General features: G+C 42.3%; 1 protein-coding gene across 1 annotated transcript in view; it reads left to right on the top strand.

Annotated features, from left to right (window-relative positions):
• Positions 1 to 22,440, top strand: part of LOC111953276 (zinc finger E-box-binding homeobox 2-like) — a 93,511-nt gene extending 71,071 nt beyond the window's left edge. The window contains 10 exon segments of the mRNA XM_070435475.1: positions 815 to 1,003; positions 1,006 to 1,050; positions 6,714 to 6,782; positions 9,086 to 9,310; positions 10,530 to 10,631; positions 10,634 to 10,743; positions 14,320 to 14,428; positions 14,780 to 16,872; positions 18,567 to 18,747; positions 20,325 to 22,440. Coding sequence (XP_070291576.1) covers positions 815 to 1,003; positions 1,006 to 1,050; positions 6,714 to 6,782; positions 9,086 to 9,310; positions 10,530 to 10,631; positions 10,634 to 10,743; positions 14,320 to 14,428; positions 14,780 to 16,872; positions 18,567 to 18,747; positions 20,325 to 20,914 — 3,713 coding nt within the window. The 3' untranslated portion in view covers positions 20,915 to 22,440.
• The last annotated feature ends 835 nt before the right edge of the window (positions 22,441 to 23,275 follow it).

The following is a 23,275-nucleotide window of genomic DNA, read 5'->3' on the forward strand; positions in this document are numbered from 1 at the left end:
CAGTATTTCTCTCCGCAAACCACGACTCATTGAAAACACTCCCTGAAAAAGACAAGAGGAGAGGGAACGGAGGGAACGGAGTGGGGCGCAGGTCCTGTTTTGGTTAAGTTAGGGTTCTTTTCACACTGTATGTTTTATTTCATTTATCARTGTAAAGATTTGACTTGACGGTTGATATCTGTCAAGTTCTGGGGGGAAAAACGCAGTACAGTTGGTGCGTCACTTATTTAGGAGTGGTGAATGTGATGAAARGATTTGGGGTTAAGACGTTTCAATGCAGGGCGGTATGACTATTTGACATTTGTAAATATCAGAAGTGCAGAGTATCTCAGCCACGTCGTGTATGCTTTAGATCTGTGAGCCCAACGGAACGGTGTAGCTAGGTTGGCATCTCAGGCAGTCGGTCACCTGCGAGAGAACATCTGTGGCTATTTTGGCGTGTCTATGTAGCAGCTGACTGACTCCACACACCATGATGGGTAAAGTTACAGATTCCAGTCTGTCGCTGTGGGTGTTCTTGTAARTGGGATGTACCCCCACAAGAAAGGGCCCATGTCCCAAACGGGAATGGGTTTAACCTGTAATCAAATAAAATTAAAGTTTATTGGTCACTCGAGCAGTTTAGCAGATGTTATAACAGGTGCAGRGAAATGATTGTGTTACTAGCTCCTAACAGTGCAGTGCAATCATGACTTCATCTAAGGACATAATCCTCGATGACCTTTTTTCCATTTCAAGGTCAGTACAATGAGCACCAAACGTGAATTCCTCTAGTGACCCATCTTGTTTTGTTTTGTGTTCTCCCTCATTGCAGCGTTGAATTATGAGAACGTGATGGATACTGGTTCAGAGACAGAGGATGAGGACAAGCTGCTGGTATCGAGGAGGAGGCCTACTTAACGGGGTGGGCAGCCTGCAGCTGAATAACCACGACGCTGGATCCGAGGGTGGGCACGCCCTGACGACAAAAGAGATGAGGATGATGAACATGGGGACAGCGGAGTAGACATGTCTGGCATGACAATGACATGCTGCACGCCTCAGTCGACGGTACTGTGAAGCGTCACACACGGCCTAAATGATGATAGGCTAGCAACTCTCCCCCTTCACCACACCACCTCACAGTAACAGGGGCAGAGATTGACCGTGCATGGCAGTCATAAGAAGGGGATGAGCTAAACAGTTTTGACATGCAGTGAGTTGACAGAGGCAAGCAGAGTCAGGAGAACTTCTGTAACTTGACGTAATAGAAACGTATGATGTGCCACTTAAGATGGCAGAGGTATGGTGAAGATTCCTACACCCGCATGCTGAAACTCACTCGGCTTGTCCGGGCGCTAATCTCGAACATATTTTTACCCTCACTAAAGTCAACCAGAATTAATAAGATAATATTAACCTTTCAGGCTCTAACCCGGATCCGGGAGCACCCCCACCCACCACACCTGATTAGCATAGATAGCATAGCTTCACAAGTAGATATAGCATTCTAAATTTATTAAATCACAAGTCAAGACACCAGATGAAAGATACAGATTTGTGAATAAAGCACCATTTCAGATTTTTAACATGTTTTACAGGGAAGAAAAAATGTAAATCTATTAGCTAAACACGTTAGAAAATACACACTATTCTAACTCCATCAGTTTTTACTCCTTCAGGTGCTCTACCAATTCGGCTCAACTAAGATATTGATAGCAATAACCTATAAAACCATCAAGATGACAGTCTGATAACTATTCATGGTATAGGATAGTTTTTGTTAGAAAAAAGTGCATATTTTCAGGTAGAAATCACAGTTTACAATTGCCCGACCATCACAAATCCACTAGAATTACTAGATAAGAGCAACGTGTATGACCAATTTACTCATCATAAAACATTTCATAAAAATAGAAAAGCATAGCAATGGAAGACGCCCAGTTCTTGTGATTTCAACCATATTTCAGATTTTCTAAGCGTTTTCAGCGAAAACACAATAAATCGATAAGTTAGCATACTACATGTTCCAACGTTACCAGAGCATCGATTCCAGCCAAAGAGCGCATATACGTAATCACCTCCGCAAAAGATATTAATTTTTTCACTAACCTTCTCAGAATTCTTCCGATGACACTCCTGGACATCATTTAACAACATACATATACAGTTGTTCGAAGGTGCATATTTGCCATACAAACCGTGGTTACACACTAAAATACTAGGAAATAAGCCTAATATGTCTGACGTCATCTATCAGAGTGATCTAGTTTAATTGAAAGCTAATCATTATACTTGACTAAAAAATACAGGGTAGACAGGGTCGAAAGACAAATTTGTTCTTAATGCAGACGCTGATTTACATTTTTAAAAATTATCCTTACTTTTCAATCAGGGTTCGCCAGGTGAAGCTATACAAAAAATGGCGAAATATGGTTAAAATATTTGACAGAAACACGGTTTATCATATTAAATATTGCTTACTTTGAGCTGATCTTCCATCATATTCTTGGGCAAGTATCTTTCTATGTTATAAACGTCTTTTGGTCGATAGATGTCTCTGTCCTTCGAAATGTCAGCACCAACGACCGACACCTCTAAAACGTGTCCAAACTTTCAGAGTGCACAACAAAGAAATTCCTCAAAATCGACTAACGGATATACATTGCTATAAAACGGTTCAATTAACTACATTATGATGTTTTTAACAACTATAACGACTGAAAACATGACGGAGAAATTTTGCTGGTTAGAAACGATTTTGGGAACGAGGCAGGGTCGATGGCCTTCCACGTTGAGGCGCACGTTGAGAAAGGGGGTTCTGTATAATTTGGGCTTTTATAATGCTGGGAATATCCATCGAGTTCATTGAAAACGTGATGACGTACAGACACCAGAGGAAGACGTGGCAGTGTCGTTTCTTCATAGCATTCACTGTGGCCTTATAAACAGACCCCAGATCAGAGGTTAAAAATTTTCTGAAATTGAACCCTGTCATGAAAAGTGTGTGAAATTGTGTCTGTACACTCAGAGACAAAATTTCAACTCCTATAGAAACTATAGATTGTTTTCTATCCAATAATAACAATAATATGCATATTGTAACGATCAAGAATTTAGCACGAGGCAGTTTAATTTGGAGACACAATATGCTAATGCGGAACAGCACCCTATAGTTGCAGAAGAATTAACAGATAGCGTTTCAATCATGAAATTAAGAGCGCACATGACATTTTCTTAGAATGACCTCTTTTGATTGTCTCTATAATCGCAAAATGATCAGAGCTTCAGTATATGATTGATATAGGTCAATTTGCTAATAATCTAGTTTAGATCATTTTGGGCAGGTGATACATACAACTTTGGAGACGCCTTACTTTTTTCTTTGGAGCATCACTGATAGCAGAGAGCCTAGTCATGGATGCTTGAAAGATAAATACTTTTAATTAGGGCTAGGGGATAATCATTAAAGGAAGCCAGACTGCTGCAAAAGTCATTAACAATCTTAAATGAAATTTTTATTTTTATGATAGCCATTTACATGTATAATAAGAGTCAATGATTCTTGCAGCGGTGTGACAGAAACAGAGTGTAGCGAGAACTCATGTAAGACACCCCATTTACATGAGCCGGTGTTAGCTATTCATTTCTCCTAATGAACTGGATTCTGTAGAGTGCTGAAAAAAGGGGGGAAATATTTCACCATCTAAAATGTTATTGCGCTCCAAAAAAACGATAATCTATTGAAAAGGAGGAAGTTCACTTTGTGGTTACTGATTATCGACATAACAACTGTAAAACATAGCTGTCGTAGACAATCGGTGCATTATTTTGCGATGTTTACGGATGTTTATATTTCTGCCCCCACKCGTAACAGTCCATATGGGGTTCGATTCTTTCTAAAATAGAAATGTTCAAATAAATCAAGATAAAAGAAAAATAAACAAGTAGTCAAAGCGTACAGTAATTGTTTATTTGATAAAAGTCTGTGGTGCCTTAATGTCTGTAATTCAACTACGTTGCAATTCCCAGATAATCTGCTTCTCACGTGATGGAACYTAGCCGGCCATATTTCTGAGACCTAGTGTAGTTAATTAGTGTAGATGATGGGAGTCTTCTCTTTCCCAAGCTTGTGGGCACAATGTTTGTCTGCCTTTTTTCCTCTTTCACGGTGCCTTACTGTCTACAATGATACCTCAGCACATAGCTTTCCCCTGAGATAAGCGGTGCTTTTCTCCCTGCCTTTTCTACGTCAGSTTTAGTACTCTGTCCAAAGGATACATGTTTTGAATTGAAGAGCACTGCACATGTTTCTTAGCTGTGCCTTTCCGGTGCCAGCACAATCAGAGTTCTGTGTTCTAGAATGGTCCTTGACATTCTTTCATCCCACAATGGGGCGGTGGATGCGGTGGGCTGGAAAACATGACATCACTATCATTCTAAAACAAATCACCTGCGTTCTCCCCTTTCTGCCCGTGTCTCTTTCTTCTCCTGACCCGGCCTCTGTTCAAGGCCGTTCAGAGAACTAACAGAGAGGAGGAGGAGGACCTTTGTTTTTATTGCGCCCTGTTCCAATGCTAACTGGCCATACAAAATAGGAACGTATTCAAAACAAACAGCATCAATGGCGTTAAGTAAATAGGTGGACTTATGGCAGGGGAGTGGTATTCTGGACCCCTCCTAGGTCGCAGTCAGAAACTTAAACATCCTTCAGTTAAGTGCGGGCCTTCTCTCACACTCCCCCTCTCCTTACATGATTTATCAGGTAGAGACAGGCAGAGAGAGCAGACTGGCTTTTGACTCACATCATACTTTCAACTATAAAAACTGTCTCTCTCCAATGGATGTGTAGCTGTCGGAAGCAATAGAAATGGCCCAAAAAGGATCTGTGCAAAGGGCCATAGAGTGAGGTAGGTGTAAATGGTCTTAGCCTACCTCCTGCTGGAAGTTCTCTCACTCTCATTCCTTGACCACATACAGATAATAGGGACTGCTCAAGGTAAAGAGGMGACAAAAAGGGACAAAAAGCAAATCCCCACTTGTGCTCCTTGAGTCATATCGAAAATATGCAGTGAAATTGGATTACTAAAGGCTGCGAAAATCAAAATGGCTGCATCCATGCGAACTCTCCCACTTTCCAGGAAAAAGAAARGTGTGGGAAAGAAGAAAAGAGAGCTTCATTAACATTCAGTAAATTAGAAATGACAAAAAAAGTAACTATCCATATATGCTGGTCTCTTAAACACCAGAATTATATTTGTGGCTGTGGTGGAGGATTTTTTTTGATTGCTCACAATACTCCAGTGTATCTTCAACAATATTGCTAAAGGGCCATTTCCTTAGAGTGCAGCCTGGTTTGATGTCATTACTGAGAAGACAACGGCACTCCAAACCCCCTCATATGCAAATGAAAAATGTCTGGCATGTTTCTCCACCACACAGTCAAGCTTCATGTCAAGGGAAAGTTGAGTACTTTTCGTTCAAAAGAGTCCATTTTTTTATTCTCTGAAGCTATTGGCWGTTTTTTTATCTGTTTGGTGCAGAAGGAAAAAGTCTCACTTTAAAAGAAAGAAACAGAAAAAACCCTCTCCTAATTATTGAAATGYACCAACTATTAAAACACCAGATTTTTCACTGTGCACCAAAATATACGATATATATTATATTTGTTTTTCCTGCATATGATTTGTGATTACTAATTCAACGACAAATATTCAGCCAACTTGTTATTCTGAAGATTTCACACAACTTGTCAGGTACTTTTCAAACTCATTTCCAAATGTTTTCTGTTAAGTCCAAGGTGCAAGAGACAGTAAAGGAGAGAGTTCCTCTATTCCCTTAATCCACTGATTTGTTTGTTTACCCCTTCATGGCAACACAGTATCCTTGAGACCATAGAAATCACATGACTAGAACAAGGAGAAACAGAGAGAGACAGGAGCCATTTTTATTACCAGCCACTATCTTCTCGGAAGTACCTTGATTTAATTTTCAAAGACAGGACGGAAGGAAGGAGTCACAGAGGACTCCTTAAGTTAATTGTCTGTGGACATGAACACCAACAATGTCCTCTTGTTRGCCGCTGCCTGCACGGCAAGAGAATTTACCCACCAATGTCAAAAGTTGTTCTCTCCCTTGTTTATGAGCCTGTCAATCTGTCAATCTGGGGTCCTTTATTTATGGCTGTCTTACCTGTGCCAGGACAAAATGCAAGTCTGCCCTTGGCGTTCCTAAGACTATGCATTACGTTGATTGGTAATAGATTCTAAGCCCACAATTCAGGATTTTCTGCGAAAACCCCCTGTATAGTTTGTCATTTTMTCTGCCGCATGTAGATTGTTAGTAGTGTCACAGTGAGGGAATAACAACTGCAAGGCCTTTTGTGCCYGTTACTCCTCTCTGATTGTTCAGGTGGATGGGGCTGGCTTCTTGAATTAATCTTTCTTTCTGGCGACTCTCGCTACCCCCGGAATGGCAGAGCAGCTTTCTTTCCCACRGCTCGTTGTTGTTTTTAAGGTAAATAAGGCTCTGTCTGGTCCTGATGATAGCATTCATTAAGAATGCCACACAAAGCCTCGGCACAGTGCAACACAGCAAGCCCTTTATATCTCGGTACCTTCCTCTGAAGGCTTCATTGTGAGGCTTGGGTTTGCTTGGTACACTGCAGCATTGAACTGAACTTCTCTTTTCCTTCTCTTCCCTACTCCCTCCTCCCTCCCCTCTTTTCTCCACAGATGAAATGAAAGATGATTATGACACTTTGGGGCCTGACGCCACTCTTCAGACAGTTGGAAACGGTACAGGTGAGTTGATTTAATCCATTGTGAGGAGATTTGATGTACAGACGTAGGATCTTAATTTGATAASCCTGTTGCAGAAGAACTTTCCTGCAATGCAGGAAATMTAAAACTTGTGGAGRCGGTTTCCCAGACACAGATTAAGCATAGTCCTGGACCAGAATTAATTGTAATRCACATAATAATTCACATTTCCTGCTGCTGCAGGATTATGTTCCTGCCGTAGCAAACTGGCTCAAATTAAGATCCTACACCTGTATTGTGTTGAAAGACGAGGCCGAGACCAACCGCCCTTCCAATCCCTGTGTGGGTGGCTGTGTATCTCTGTGTCCGTGTAGAGCATTAGTGTCCCTGCATGGTCCTTTCTACACAGAACTGTGGAACCTAATCCTACCTGCCATTTTTAATTAAGTAAACAAAGCTGATTTCCACCCACAAGCCTCTTGGGCATTAAGTTTTCCCTCCATGATATCATCCTGACCGCTGCTGACAACTGGCCTCGGCACCGTTTGAGTAAACACTCACCACACAAGGGGAATACTTCCTTAGGAATCTTCTTTTCTTCTTTTTATTTATTTATAGATTTTGTTGATTWTGTGTGTGCGTGCGTGCGTGCAAACGCATTCCTGTGCATGTGTGGTGACATTTTTTGTGGAAATTTAGACATCGCAAATGTTTCCGTTAAGGCCATGGAAACAATGTGTTGGCATTGCATTGGAAGAAAGAACCCACCACGGGATTACATTTAAGAAAMGAAAATTGCAATCACGTCTTGCCACCTAAGAACTCTTTTATCCAGGTGATTTCCTCTATTACAGAGAAGAAAGTAATTTCAAGGGAGGCGTCACGAGGTTGAGCTTGTAGCTTGTTGGCAATACAGTGACTTCCAAAATGACATTTCATTTGCAAAATCCAATTAGTCTAAATTTGATCTTTTTGATGTGTTTTTATAACCTGAAGATACATATTTGTTTAACGGCGAGTTGTGAATCCAATATAGAGATCTCAAGCATCCTCACAGTTTTGTGTCTCTAAAATGCATTAGATGATTCTCAAATAGTTCACACAAAGTCCTAATGAGGATGCAGGAAATTGAGCTGCCCAGTTAACAGTTGTTTCATACGATTTAATACAAGATCCTTTGGCACCAGTGACATTTCCATGCCACTTTTGACAACCAAATACACTACCTTGACCTTTCACAAATTGGACCCATAAAATAATCACTGCCAAACAAATCACAAATATAAAAATGTATCTTGGCTTGGACATGTCTAATTAAATAAGTAACTACCCACATCCAGTCAAATCAACTAGTTTGCGTGACTTRCTGTAACATTTAGCACGACAATGTTATACGTGACAAGTTTTATGACAGTGATATGATAGGGGGTAATAGAATATAGACTTGCCTCAGGTTGTCGGAATGCCGTATAGTATAGCTTTGAATGAACGTGAACCTTTGAGAGTCTATCATCTGCTGTTGACTAATGAAGGTTGCCGCTTTTGATTAGCTTTGTTTGCTATTGGAGCCACGGCTATCTCTACTCTGCAGCTTTGGGATTCCCTAAAGAGAAGGGACTGGAGAATATGAGAAAACACACAATGTGTGACTTCAGCAATTTCAGAAAGACAGCTTCAGAAAGTATTTTAAGGACTATGGTTAAAGCTTTTTTTGTGCAACATTGTGGTTTGTCCTCTGTAATCTGCTCCACAGCCAATCCACTAACCAGAGCCATTTTGTTGACCCCTTGTCAATACACAGGGAATTAGATTGTACTGTTGCTACACAATGTGAAAATAAAATGTTGTTTTCGAGAGGCTTAAACACCGAGGCTTAATTAAATAGATATAATCTCAAAGATCCAAAATTGTAAAATACAAATTATTTTCATTTCACGTATGAAGAAAAATTAGAAGTCATTTGACCAGTTTAAATTGTGTTCCCCACATTTATTGTGTAACTGGTAATACATTGCAAGTAAATACAATATGTTTATCTGAAATACATTCCCACGATATAAGGTGGTACTTTTCTAAGATGAACTCATATGTCTTGTTTTAGTGGCTGTTGCGTGACAAGATAACACAGTAATTCAGATGTATTCTCCCACAACCACTACCTTAATGTCTGTTGTGGAGTTTCTTCATCCCATTTAGACCCGACACATTCTCAGTATTGCTGTAACACACATTTCTCTTGGGGAGTGAAGAATCCAATTTCTCAAAACCCATCTCTCTCTCTCTCTCTCTCTCTCTTTCTCTCGCTCTCCCTCCTCCTCCTTCTCTCTTTCTCTTCTTCTTTTCAGTTAAGAATGTTGTTGATTGCACTTCAGAGTTTGAGGAGTTCTTCGCTAAGCGCAGCAAGCTCCAGGAGGAGAGCCTGAGCGAGAGCCACAGCCACGTGGTCAGCATCGCTGAGTACCTGCAGCGGGGCGACACTGCCATCATTTACCCAGAAGCACCCGAGGGAGAGGAGCTGTCCCGTCTGGGCACGCCCGAAGCGCCTGAAACAAACGGCCAGGAGGAAAATGGTAAGAATCCAGAGACCAGCCAGGGAGGGCGAGAACAGAACCAGGGGACAGGGGCTGTATGTATGAAGCGTCTCAGAGTAGGAGTGCTGATTTAGGATACATTTTGACATTTAGATCACAATGAATAAGACTACATGGACAAGGGTGAGCTGGGGCCATATGTTTGAAATGTTTTCGAGTAGGAGTGCTGATCTAGGATCAGTATTGCCTTTTAGACCACAATGAATACGATTACATAGACATGGGGGAGCTGATCCTGGATCAGCACTCCTCCTTTGAGACTCTTGCTARGTACGTCACCAGAAGAGAACAGAGCAGCAGTGGTGTGGCTGGKCTCTTCTTGGTCTCTGTGGCTCAGTGACATGGGCAGCTGTTGGTCTCACAGATTCTTCACTGGATGCCTCTGTGTTTACCTTCGGTCCTTCAGTCTTTGAGCAGCAGCAGCTGCCAGAGGTCTGAAATAAGATAGTACACCTCTCAAACCCCGGGGGAACAGGGATTGAATTAGAATGGATTTATGATACGTACTTCAGAAATTATGAAAGTGTGGGAAAAATMGTATTAAATAAGCCACTTAAAAGCAATTAGGCGAGGGGACTATGGTTAAGGGGAGCAAGGAAGGACGAGGGGGGAGGGTGGGTGAGGTAGTGTTCTTAAAAACCAGGTCAAGGTGCTTTATTTCAGACTGACATTTGTACGATATCAGTGTAAAACCGTGTAAGATTAGATAGCACGTTTCATTTTTGTCTTAAATCAAAAGTCAAAGAAAAAACACAATTACTTAAGATAAAAGTATGTTATGCAACACATTCTAAAGTCTATAGGTCAATTAAAAGCTAATTCAATTTAGTATGTGTGAATTTTCACGTGTGTCTTAGTATGTGATATAAAAAAAAGAGGGGGGAGGCAGAGTCTGTGTGTGTGTGTGTGTGTGTGTGTGTGTGTGTGTGTGTGTGTGTGGTGTGTGTGTGTGTGTGTGTGTGTGTGTGTGTGTTGTGTGTTGTGGTGTGTGTGTGTGTGTGTGTGTGTTGGTTGTGCGTGTCAGGGCATGGATGCAGCCTGAGACGACGACACTCTGTAGAGCAGATTGCAGTGATACCTCCCATGCCATTCGGGCAGTACGCCCATTAGCTGTCATTGATTTGGCTGACCTTTTGGACTGCTTTCTCTCCCCCAACCCCCCCCCCCCCTCCATTTCTCCCCCACCTCCCTTACCCAGACCTGCCACCTGGACTCCAGATGCTTTTCGCCCAACTGTTGACCTGCCCCTACTGCGACCGGGGTTACAAGCGCTTGACATCGCTCAAGGAGCACATCAAGTACGCCACGAGAAGAACGAGGAGAACTTCGCCTGCCCCTGTGTAACACACGTTTGCTTAAACCGCACTCAGCTTGAGCGACATATGGCCACGCACAAGCCCGACAGAGATCAGGTGAGGATCATGTGCCCTCGTTTTTTTGTTGCTGTTGCTGTTTTTCAATCACTTTCAGGATCGTAGGCCCTTCTCCCTTCTTTTTTTCTCTCAATCACTTTATTATTCCTCTCCCCTTCCCGTTCCCCTCACTTACTTCGTTTCTAATGTGCTGTGATCCCTTGGAGGAAAATATATCATTTTGATTGGCAATCATTATGAATTTTTCATGGCATTTTGGAGATGCAGATCTTTTAATGGTAATAACTTTAATTGAGGCCCTAAATGGTTTTTTGATGGCCCCGTCTGATATGATTTTGCAGTCTTATGTTCACGATCAAATGATTATGTTAATTTCCAATTTAGACATTTTATCTGCTCCTTAATTTCACTTCAACTAGTAGATTTTATGTTCTTTAAAATCAAGCATTTCCTTTATGCAGTACTAAACTCAGCAAAAAAAGAAATGTSTCTTTTTCAGGACCCTGTCGTTCAAAGATAAATCGTAAAAATCCAAATAACTTCACAGATCTTCATTGTAAAGTGTTTAAACACTGTTTCCCATGCTTGTTCAATGAACCATAAACAATTAATGAACATGCACCTGTGGAACGGTCGTTAAGAGCTTACAGACGGTAGGCAATTAAGGTCACAGTTATGAAAATTTAGGACACTAAAGAGGCCTTTCTACTGACTCTGAAAAACACCAAAAGAAAGATGCCCAGGGTCCCTGCTCATCTGCGTGAACATGCCTTAGGCATGATGCAAGGATGCARGAGGACTGCAGATGTGGCTAGTGCAAGAACTTGCAATGTCCGTACTGTGAGACGTCTAAGACAGTGCTACAGGGAGACAGGACGGACAGCTGATTGTCCTCGCAGTGACAGACCACGTGTAACAACACCTGCACAGGATCGGTACATCCGAACTTCACACCTGTGGGACAGGTACAGGATGTCAACAACAACTGATCGAGTTACACCAGAAACGCACAATCCCTCCATCAGTGCTCAGACTGTCCGCAATAGGCTGAGAGAGGCTTGACTGAGGGCTTGTAGGCCTGTTGTAAGGCAGGTCTTCACCAGATATCACCGGCAATAACGTTGCCTATGGGCACAAACCCACCATACAGGACTGCAAAAAAACTGACGAGTCGCGGTTTTGTCTCACCAGGGGTGATGGTCGGATTCGCGTTTATCGTCGAAGGAATGAGCGTTACACCYAGGCCTGTACTCTGGAGRGGGATCGATTTGGAGGTGGAGGGTCCATCATGGTCTGTGGCGGTGTATCACAGCATCATCGGACTGAGCTTGTTGTCATTGCAGGCAATCTCAAAGCTGTGCGTTACAGGGAAGACATCCTCTTCCCTCATGTGGTCCCCTTCCTGCATGCTCATCCTGATATGACCCTACAGCATGACAATGCCACCAGCCATACTGCTCGTTCTGTGTGTGATTTCCTGCAAGACAGGAATGTCAGTGTTCTGCCATGGCCAGCAAAGAGCCCGGATCTCAATCCCATTGAGCACGCCTGGGACCTGTTGGATCGGAGGGTGAGGGCTAAGGCCATTCCCCCCAGAAACTTGCAGGTGCCTTGGTGGAATAGTGGGGTAACTGGCAAATCTGGTGCAGTCCATGAGGAGGAGATGCACTGCAGTACTTAATGCAGCTGGTGGCCACACCAGATACTGACTGTTACTTTTGATTTTGAACCCCCCTTTGTTCAGGGACACAGTATTCCATGTCTGTTCGTCACATGTCTGTGGAACTTGTTCACTTTATGTCTCAGTTTTTGAATCTTGTTATGTTCATACAAATATTTACACATGTTAAGTTTGCTGAAAATAAACGCAGTTGACAGTGAGAGGACGTTTCTTTTTTTTTGCTGAGTTTATGTCAGAATCAACATGTACACTTATTATTGAGTCTCACTCTCAATGTTTTTTCTTTTAGATAAACTAACCTGGGAATTTGTTGACAATTTGCATGCATCACATCCAACTCCCTGTGTGGAAGAAATCAACCTTCTATTCATAGATGTTACATTTGCTTGCCATCCGTGTTTAAAAAAAGAAGTGAATCTGAACAAAACCAGTAGTGACAATTGAAGTCCTCTTGGGGTAAAAAAAGAAAGAAAAAAGAAAMAAAATGTGTTGTGCAGTTAGTGAATCGTTGTGTCATCGCTTAGAGGCAAGCCCTAATCCCATGTCCCATGAGAACTGTCTCTACCTAGGAAAATATGCCCTCGCCATAAACACCACAAAAAATATAAAATAACCTGTAACACTCCTTTTCCAATTAACCAATCAAGAGAAAATGTGTCATTAATACGAGCCAATAATATTTGAATACCCAGCCCATGCGCCCCGCCCACAACATCCAACATCCAATCCCTAACCTTCCCTGAGTCATGTAGGATAGCATGTCCCCCTCCGCCAAAAACAKATTTGCTGTTGTTGGTGCCATTGACAATTAGGATTAGAGAATGATTGTATCTTATTGGCACAACTAAAGTTTACTGCGGTCCTCAGAGGGAAGCAGGGGGAGCCAAAGCAGCTGTTGCTGTTTGTTTATGCAACTCAGCAACATACGAGCGGTGGGGTCCTTGACTGGCGCTTGGCGGCCCCACCGACAGACAGACCCACTCCTGCTCGATCTTTGAAGGTTGCTGCCGTTTGAACAATCCCTCCCTGTGTCCTCCCTTACGCCATCTGTCTCCCCAGGAATGTGGGTAGAGTCAGKACACTCCAGCAGTTGTCAGGCTGGATCAGGACGCTGGCTGCTTCTTCCTGCTATYCCTCTGCCTGCGTAGCGTGTGTTGCTGAGAGATCTTTTGTATTGCCTAAGCATTTAACGTGTTTCACCTCCTACTCAGAATTAATTGTGCACGTCTGGTGTGCCTCCCGTTTACACGTACGCTATTATCGTTGTTGTTGTTACTATTATATTTSGATTTTGAAACAGGCAGAGGCCTCCCCCTGTTTGAATTGCAAATTTGAGGGGCCGCAACTGGGGTTTACCTTTGAACAGAGAATCGAGGCCTAGTCCCATCCTATAGTCTGAGATTATTAAAGAGACGTTTGAGGATTCAAATGATTAGGGGAAATCTGTTCCAATTAAGACATTTCAATATTTAGGGAAATGTGTTGTTTCTTCATGTAAAATTACTGTTGTTTGCAGGTATGTGAAATACAGGGAAGGACTTCTTGTGAAATAGTCAGACTATCTTTCYAGTGATTACCCCAAATTAATAAAAGCAGATCAGATTGCTTGTTTCTAATGAGGGGGAAACTATATAAAAAAAAGAGCCCCTTTCATTTATTTTATTTTATTGGCTGCCAAATTCTAAAGGCATGCTTCCTTGGCTCGAGAGGCAGGAAATTAAAAGGTATGTGATTCCCTCTGTTATCAGCGCCACTCTTGTACTCTCTCYTTGGAGTTGGAAGTYMWAAGAGYCAAGATGGGCTGTGTAGCAATGTGAGACATTTGGCTTGTCGGTCGATTGCACCGAGGGCTGATAGTGATTGTTTAGTGAACTCTTTTCCCCCTGTGATGTTGTTAGTGGAACTTATGTAAATACCTGCTTCTTTCTCTATAGCACCAACTGCTGAACCAGGGGGCTGGCAACCGCAAGTTCAAATGCACAGAATGTGGCAAGGCCTTCAAATACAAGCACCATCTGAAGGAACACCTGCGGATTCACAGTGGTGGGTTGCAAGGGGGCCTGTGCACTCCACTTTGAATATGCATAACCTTGATTTAAGGCTGTGGTGAACTTCACAGGGTGTACAAAAATCGATTGCGTTTTTCTTTTCTCTCTCCCACTGTTCCAATGGATGACTTGAGCTACTTTGTTTCCTTCTATCTGCCAATCTCACAATTGAGCAGTTCAGTGTTTACACTTTAGTTTGGCATTCATTAAAGGTGTTCATTGTTGATACATTTCCCCTTAGCCCACTTATATTTAATCATTGAGAATATGTGTGTTCCTTATGACATTCTAAATGCGCTCATGGCAGATATTTCTTTTTAAAGTATACATTGTTGTCTCTTTTCAGGTGAGAAGCCATACGAATGCCCAAACTGCAAGAAGCGCTTCTCCCACTCAGGCTCCTACAGCTCTCACATCAGCAGCAAGAAGTGCATCGGCCTKATAGCAGTCAACGGGAGGATGCGCAACAACATGAAGACAGGGTCATCCCCTACGTCAGCCTCGTCCTCCCCCACTAACACCGCCATCASCCAGCTGAGACACAAGCTAGAGAACGGGAACGGAAACGGCAAGCTCCTGGGCCACCACCAGGACCAGAACAACCACCACCTGAACATCAAAACAGAACCACTAGACTTCAACGACTACAAACTCATGATGGCCTCCCATGGCTTCGGCGCACCTGGGCCCTTCATGAACGGAGGGATGGGGGGAAATAGCAGCCCGCTAGGGATCCACTGCTCAGCCCAGAGCCCCATGCAGCACCTGGGGATGGGGATCGAACAACAGCTCCTGGGCTACCCGTCCCTGAGCAACAACCTGAGCGAGGTCCAGAAGGTGCTCCAGATCGTGGACAACACTGTGTGCAGGCAGAAGATGGACTGCAAACCGGAGGAGATCTCCAGGCTCAAAGCTTACATGAAGGAGCTCGGCAACCAGATCGAGGAGCAGAAACAGGGACTGACGTCACAGGGGGGTCACCAGGTTGGTCTTCCAGTCGTCAGCCATAACGGTGCCACTAAAAGCATCATCGACTACACATTAGAAAAAGTGAACGAAGCCAAAGCTTGTCTCCAGAGCTTGACCACAGACTCAAAGAGACAAATTAGCACTATCAAACGCGAGAAATCCAACCACATGCTAGATTTAGGTACAGAGGATAAGATGCATGAGAACAACATTATGTTTACACCCTTTGCTTGCCAATACTGCAAAGAAGCCTTCCCAGGTCCAATTCCCTTGCATCAGCATGAACGTTACCTGTGTAAAATGAATGAGGAGATCAAGACAGTTCTCCAGACTAGCGAGAACCTTATGCCCACAAAACAGGGGATGTTTACAGAGAAGCATGCCCTCCTGCTCTCGTCCATGCTGTCTGAGAAAATCCCCATCAACCCGTACAAGGACCACATGTCAGTGCTCAAGGCCTACTTCGCTATGAACATGGAGCCCAATTCAGAGGAACTACTGAAGATCTCCATAGCAGTCGGCCTTCCTCAGGAATTCGTCAAAGAGTGGTTCGAGCAGAGGAAAGTTTACCAGTACGGCACCCCAAGAACTCCACCATTAGAACAACAACGGAGCAACCATGCAGATATGGTTCTAGCCGCAAGCAACCACAACCACACTCCCTCTAAAGACTCAATGGCAGCTAGATCCCCAGTGTCCCTGATCAAGTATAATGACCGMGACCGCAACCGGGACCACCGTATCACGTCCCCCTCCGTTGCAGAGCTCCATAACAACGTCAGCAGCTGTGAGAACCAGCTCAGACTCATGAAAGCRAACACGTTCAGTGGACACACCAAACACATGGGTGACCACTCCAAATTGGACCACCAGTCCAGGAGCAGCACACCTTCACCTTTGAACCTTTCCTCCACATCTTCCAAAAACTCCCAGAGTAGCTCATATACTCCAAACAGCCTGATGTCTGAGGACCTGAACCTCAACATGAACCTGTCTGAACAACCACTGGACCTGTCACTGCCAAAGCTCATGAAGGAGCCCAAACATGCCATGACCGTGAAGAGCAGYCCTAAACTAAACAGTATTAACCACCATGACCACTCCAGTGTTCCCTCCCCACGAGAACACTTCGAAGAGCCACTTAACCTGGCCTATCTCAAGAAGGAGTTTGAAGCCAGAGGCCAGAACCACCACAATGGAGACCTCAACAAAAGCACCAGCCCCTTGTTCGGGATGAACCCCTTCGGTGCCAAACCTATGTACACGTCGCTTCCGCAACAGAGCGCGTTCCCACCTGCCACCTTCATGTCTCCGATGCAGGCCAGCATGCCTGGGCTGAGGCCATACCCAGGTCTGGATCAGATGGGCTTCCTACCACACATGGCCTACACTTATGCAACAGGAGCAGCTACCTTTGCTGAAATGCAGCAGCAGCAGAGGAGAAAATACCAGCGAAAGCCAGGTTTCCAGGTAAATAGATAAGCCGCTTGTGGTTGAGTTTTTAAGCCTCAGGTTTATCCTCTCGCTTCTTTGTCTCTCTGTCTCTCTCTCTCTCTCTCCCATCTTTACCCCCTCTCTCTCTTCTCGCTCTCTCTCCTCTCCATCTTTACCCTCTCTCTCTCTCTCTCCTCTCTCTCTCTCTCTCTCTCTCCTCTCTCTCTCTCTCTCTCTCTCTCTCTCTCTCTCTCTCTCTCTCTCTCTCTCTCTCTCTCTCTCTCTCTCTCTCTCTCTCTCTCTCTCTCTCTCTCTCTCTCTCTCTCTCTCTCTCTCTTCTCTCTCTCTCTCTCTCTCTCTCTCTCTCTCTCTCTCCTCTCTCTCTCTCGCTCACTTCTCTCTCTCTCTCTCTCTCCTCTCTCCTCTCTGTCTCCTCTCAAATTCTCAAAAATAATCTGCTCATTGTGCCACTAATTAAAAGGTACTCTAATGAGCTCAAATGCTCACCTGCAGCACATTGAACCGTGGAGAAAACACAGTCAGGTAGATAACCAGCTGTCAAACGCGCCTGGAGTCAGTTCTCCAAGCAGACGTCATTAGCGATATCAGCACATAATTGCTGTTTCAGAGGAGGTTACGATGTGGGGGATTCAGTTGTTGCCAGACTCCACCGTCAATTGTCCTTACCACAGAGTGCAGGCAGCATCACGTCTCCAGCTCTTCAGTGTAGTCTATTCCAGAGTAAAACATAGACTACACTACGTACCCTTTAAAATCAATCTGTCTCAGCCTAGTTTCTTTAAAAAAAAAATTCCTTAGGTATTTTTTTTGTGTGAATTGTGTGAGGGACAAAGTGTATGTGATCTGTGCAATAGGCAAAGGGTAAGCCCTGGAGCTGCACACAGCACAGAGGATCTGACTCCAACTCCAATTCTCTGCCACTGTCTTGTATTTTATTTTAAAGAGAGTTGCACTCTAAAGCCAAAATGAGTTTCTACACGCAGGTTAATAATGCAAAGGCTCCATGTTCATTCCCACTGAATGCTGAAGGCTGTTTAACATAGAGGGAACCATTTTGATAAAAAAAGTATTAATAATGTTTCCTATTCTAAGTTATTAAATTAGATTTTAAAAATACAGCTACGGGCATTTAGCTCAAATTGATTGCGGAATGATAGTAGCTCTGTTCTTTAAAAACAGTGTAAGAAAAAAAGTGTCCCTGCCAAAGGAGTCATTGTCAGACCAGAGCGAGCACTTCTTAATGAGAGCAATTGTGCTTCTCAATATTGGTCATTTAGAACACCTCTTGATTTAATCATTATGAGTTGGAAATTAGAAGAATATGACAATATGCCCCGCAAAGGGATTTCTCTTATTATTATGACCTTCTAATGTAATAATATGTTCCGCCATTAATTTAAGTTTAAGCCTATCGGGTTAATCTTCCCTTATAAAGAACAGATACATATGGAATGAAAACTCTTTCAAGTATAAAATTAGACTGATTCAAATATATGGAGGACAGATAAAAAAAATTAAAAAAAACATTCAGGGTAGATTGTCAACCATTACAGTGTAGTCTGCCTTTTATATTTACACCTGCGCTCTGTATTGGAGTGCTAGTAATTAGGTCAAAAACGTAAGTTCCATTCAATCTTTCATTCAGGCAAACATCAGGAGGTACTAAATTTAGTTGACATGTGTGGATTGATAAATGTGTCYTTTTCTAGGGGGAGCTGCTAGACGGAACAGCAGATTATATGTCAGGACTGGATGACATGACCGATTCAGACTCCTGTCTGTCCCGGAAGAAGATTAAGAAGACAGAAAGTGGTATGTACGCGTGTGACTTGTGCGACAAAACATTCCAGAAGAGCAGTTCCCTCCTAAGACACAAATATGAACACACAGGTATATACTGTTCTGGAACACTTATCTTACCCCATTGCTTTTATTTCTAATGTTTTGTGTTACTAAACCCTTTCGATTGTTTCATTTTGTTCATTCCCCACTTCTTTCTTGCTTTGTTCTTTTTCAGTTGTATGTAAATCGAGACCTAACTTGTTTCTTCATTGACAGGGGTGAGGAGATATACTTACTAAAATATGTAGAGCAAAACATTACATTATTAGGGTTATGCCAGAAATACCTTTCTCTGAATATGTAAGCTCCGTACTTAAATCAAAATGGGGTAGAAAGAGCCTAACTAAATGTTGTGTCATTGCTTTGCATAATGCATGAGGGCACTGTCTGAGGTAAATGTCATCCTTGGCCATTTCTAATTATATCCATCACATGCTCCTTTATTAACCCTATTATTATTTACAAAACACACTAAGCGCACCCACATATAACTAATAAAGAGACAGAGACAGACTGCTGAAAGTAGCACTTGACCAAACCGGTCCTTTATTGACTATCACTCTAATCAGTGATAGGTCGGTTTAACCCATTGAACATGTGTGTGTTGACGCCATTTTTTTTTTTTTTACACTTCTCACCATGAAACGCTTTCACTAAGTTGCATCATTCTTTACACACATGACTACATGCAGCACGTAGCAGAATACCGCATGCTTTATGTAGCTCGCAGGTGTATCTAGTTGTGGTATTAGGGGGTGTGTGTTGCAAGTATAGCAGTTATGGAAGGTGTCGAAGGCATTCCAGGGCTATTTGTGTCTAGGAATTGGCCAGATGTGTTGGTGTCTGTGCTTGGTGGCACACGTGGCGTCACYAGAAGATTGAAATGCCAAAGGAGAAACTCTATCTTATGATTTGTGTCAGATAGACTGTTATATTTCCGGATGTGCTGAGGTGTAGTAAATTCAAAAGGGGTGCAACTGTCCCACACTCCCCACCCCATGATATACACCACGACCAGCCACCATTGCTGGCTGCTGGGAGAGTTTTTATTTAGCCAGATCATTTGGTAGCATGATGTAATGAAATTTCACTCCATCAATGTAGGGCGGCTCGAGTTTCTCGTCTCACACTTTTGCATTCAGGGTATCCCATCTTACATGGTGAGCAGAGTAGAGTAGAGTCCCAAAATAATTGAGGGACAGAGGCGTCTAGACACTTGAATTATTCTACTGAGATTATCAGCGTAGCCATAGGAGTCTCTTGTTCAATTTTCATCTCCTATTTGTTTCTTTATTTGTCACAGCTTTCTGTTTGTTAAGTGTTTGTGATTCTGTTCCTCCATGCTTTAGCGATAGGAGGGAATTTCATAGTGTAAACACATGACAGACCCTGTGGTTTATTTAAGCTGTTTATCTTCTCATTTAGAATAAACAAATAAGTAATGACAAAGTTAGCATTGATATTGTAATGATAGTTCAAGTTGCTTCATACCATTCGAATCATCTGAATGTACCTTTAGTTTGTGTTTGTTCTCCTCCTGATGTTTTTAATTGTGTTAAATGTAGTAACAACGTAGCGAGCTGGGAAACTCATGTCTGCTTTCCTCTCCTTTTGTGTCTCCTCAGGMAAACGGCCACACCAGTGTCAAATCTGCAAGAAGGCATTCAAACACAAGCACCACCTTATAGAACATTCACGACTGCACTCTGGCGAGAAACCGTACCAGTGTGACAAGTGCGGGAAGCGCTTCTCTCACTCGGGCTCTTACTCCCAGCACATGAACCACCGTTACTCTTACTGCAAGAGGGAGGCCGAGGAGAGGGAGGCGGCCGAGAGAGAGGCCCGGGAGAAGGGCCACCTAGAGCCCACAGAGCTACTATTGAGCCGGGCCTACTTACAGGGCATGACTCCTCAGGGCTACCCCGACCTGGAGGAGCGCGAGGGCATTCTGAGGGAAGGAGGGATGAACGGAGGGATGAACGGAGGCATGAGAGATCGTCAGAAGGAAGTTGAAGGAACGTACGCGAAAATAGGACGTAGGGAAGAGGATTTTGAGGAGGAGGAAGAGGAGAGCGAGAACAAGAGCATGGACACAGATCCAGACACGTTGAGGGATGAGGAGGAGAACGGKGAGCACTCYATGGACGATAGTTCGTTGGACGGGAAAACAGAAACCAAATCGGATCACGAGGACAATATGGYGGARGGCATGTAATAAAACTACTGCATTTAAAAAGCTTCCCATCTTACTTTTCTGTTCAGTATTGTTACCTGCTTGGTTTTAAAACGCTGCTGAGTTGAAGCTGTACATGCACGTGCCTGAAGCTTCTAGGAAGCTTTGTATTGAAGGACTCAAGGGGTGGTGGTTGTATATGTCTGCCCAAGGAGACATTGATTTGAAGTTTGATTTTGGGGTGGGGTGGGGTGGGGGGGGAGAATTGTGGAAGAAGAGGCTGCATTATGCAAAAATGAAAAARGAATAAATTAATACATTTAAAATATTGTACAGTATTAAGGCCTAAAAATATGTGTGGTGCTAACATCCTAAAAACTCTGTGTTCCATAGTCTTTATAGCACAAACTAGTGACTTGTACAAATTGCACTTCGCTTCTATAATCACTACAAAAATAATAAAAAAGTATTGCCTATGTATATATTTATACAGTGTTGAAAAAAGKAGTAGTSWCCACYCTACAGTCCATCAGTTGTATTACTTATCTTTCACTTAATGTGTTGTCTATAGTTTTGCCCTGTRGTCAGGCCAGCTAGCCACACAGTTTTAGGCCTCKGKATTTCTCTGTGAAGGAACTTAACAGATATTACCTGTTTGATTTTAAGATAKTGAAGTCTTAAAGAGACCTTGAAATGAAGGGYAAACGGTTTGYCAGTACAGTACAGTAGATGGAAGGATCGTGTGAACAATMAAGGAGAAAGCCTTTGTAAGGTGTTTTTGATAAGAAAAAGCCTTATATGCAAACCTTTTAATCTGTGTGTTTCTGCAAGTGCCATCCTTGTATTGTGTGAAAGGAGGGTGACACARGTTACCTCTTCACCAGCTTCGGTATTAAGAGATAGCTCACCTTGKTCTTTSAAGCACCCATGTCAGTATTAGMACACTAGGCAGCAGRTCCTTAGTTTACATATGTCTGTGCAATTTTCAGGTTTATTTCATTAACTTTTGTCAGTATTACACCAAACYATTTTTTGAAACAACAAAATTGCATTCATTTTGTTTGTAGGTTGAATAACATTTTATTTATGTGGCCCATTTTATATTTCCTAATTTTATTTATTTCATACTGTAGTGTACAGTATTATAGTTCTTCAATATATAGATATATTTTAGTAAAAATGAACTTGGCGTTGATCATTGGGGCAAATTTTACGTAAAGAGAGCATTTATTGTGTTTTGAAACATTAATTGTGAAATGCGAATTTTCAACTATATTATTTTGTTTTATTTCCTTTATTTTCCAATTACTGGAAATTCCAAATTTGGGAACTTTTATACAATATTGTGAAAACACTGTATTTTTAACGAAAAAAATTCCACTTTCTTCATCTTTTTTTTTTTTTGCTAAAAAAATGAAGAGGGACTGTTAAGATACAATGTATGATACCATGACTGAAGAAAATCTTTCCTGAAATGTCTTTGTAAAAGTATTATTGAATTTTTAATTTGTAATTTCTCTTGGAAATGACCATGCTCGAATAAAAGTAGCCAAATTACAGAACACAAATGCCTTATGTTCAACATTTTTTCATGCTTTTGTAGCAGTGCTAGAGAACCACATAACTACACCTGTCACTCAGAAAAGGAGTCGTCTGAAAGTAAAAGACCCACATTCCCCCAAAATTGGTAGTTTTCCTAGTACGAGTTACATTTTTCACACACTGAATCACACAATAATTCATTATTTTTATCATTATTTTCAAAAGTTTTATAACATTCAATAGACTTAATGATTATTGACAGTCATATTACCATTACAGAAAAAAGCAAAGAAACAAATGAAGTCATTCAAATGAAAGGTGGATGCCAGCTTAAAGTACTTTTGTGTGAAGATACTTATAGCTATTAACCGCTCACACTGCAGATGCAGATTCAAAGCAGCATCAAAAGGCTAAGATGAAAGGGAAAAGGTTGAGCAATGCCAAACACAGAACATGCTTTGCATATTCCAATTTTCATATTGATCCTGATGCCATCTGATCARTCGGTGCTATCTCACAGATAAAAGGGGGAGGAGTGTCTTAAACGATTAGCCATTGAATTTAACCACGTACTGTTAACTGTCCGGGACGATTAAGAATGCAACGCTTCCACAGAGATCAGAGGTAAAGGAGAAGAAGATACCTTCAAGGACGATAGAACACTCCAGGTGAAATGTATTTGACACATTCTAGTACCCTTCTGCGCCACAATAAGGGAGATCATGACGTTAGAAGGGAAGTTGCACTTGTATTGTTATTTGTTACCACAGTCAATCATTTCGAAGTAAACAACCATTTCCTTTTAAAACTTCATTTGAAAGTACTTAACCGAGCTGGTCGAATGTTTGGGAGGAAAACACA

The sequence above is a fragment of the Salvelinus sp. IW2-2015 genome, linkage group LG27, assembly GCF_002910315.2.
Source record: "Salvelinus sp. IW2-2015 linkage group LG27, ASM291031v2, whole genome shotgun sequence".
NCBI classification, from domain to species: domain Eukaryota; kingdom Metazoa; phylum Chordata; class Actinopteri; order Salmoniformes; family Salmonidae; genus Salvelinus; species Salvelinus sp. IW2-2015.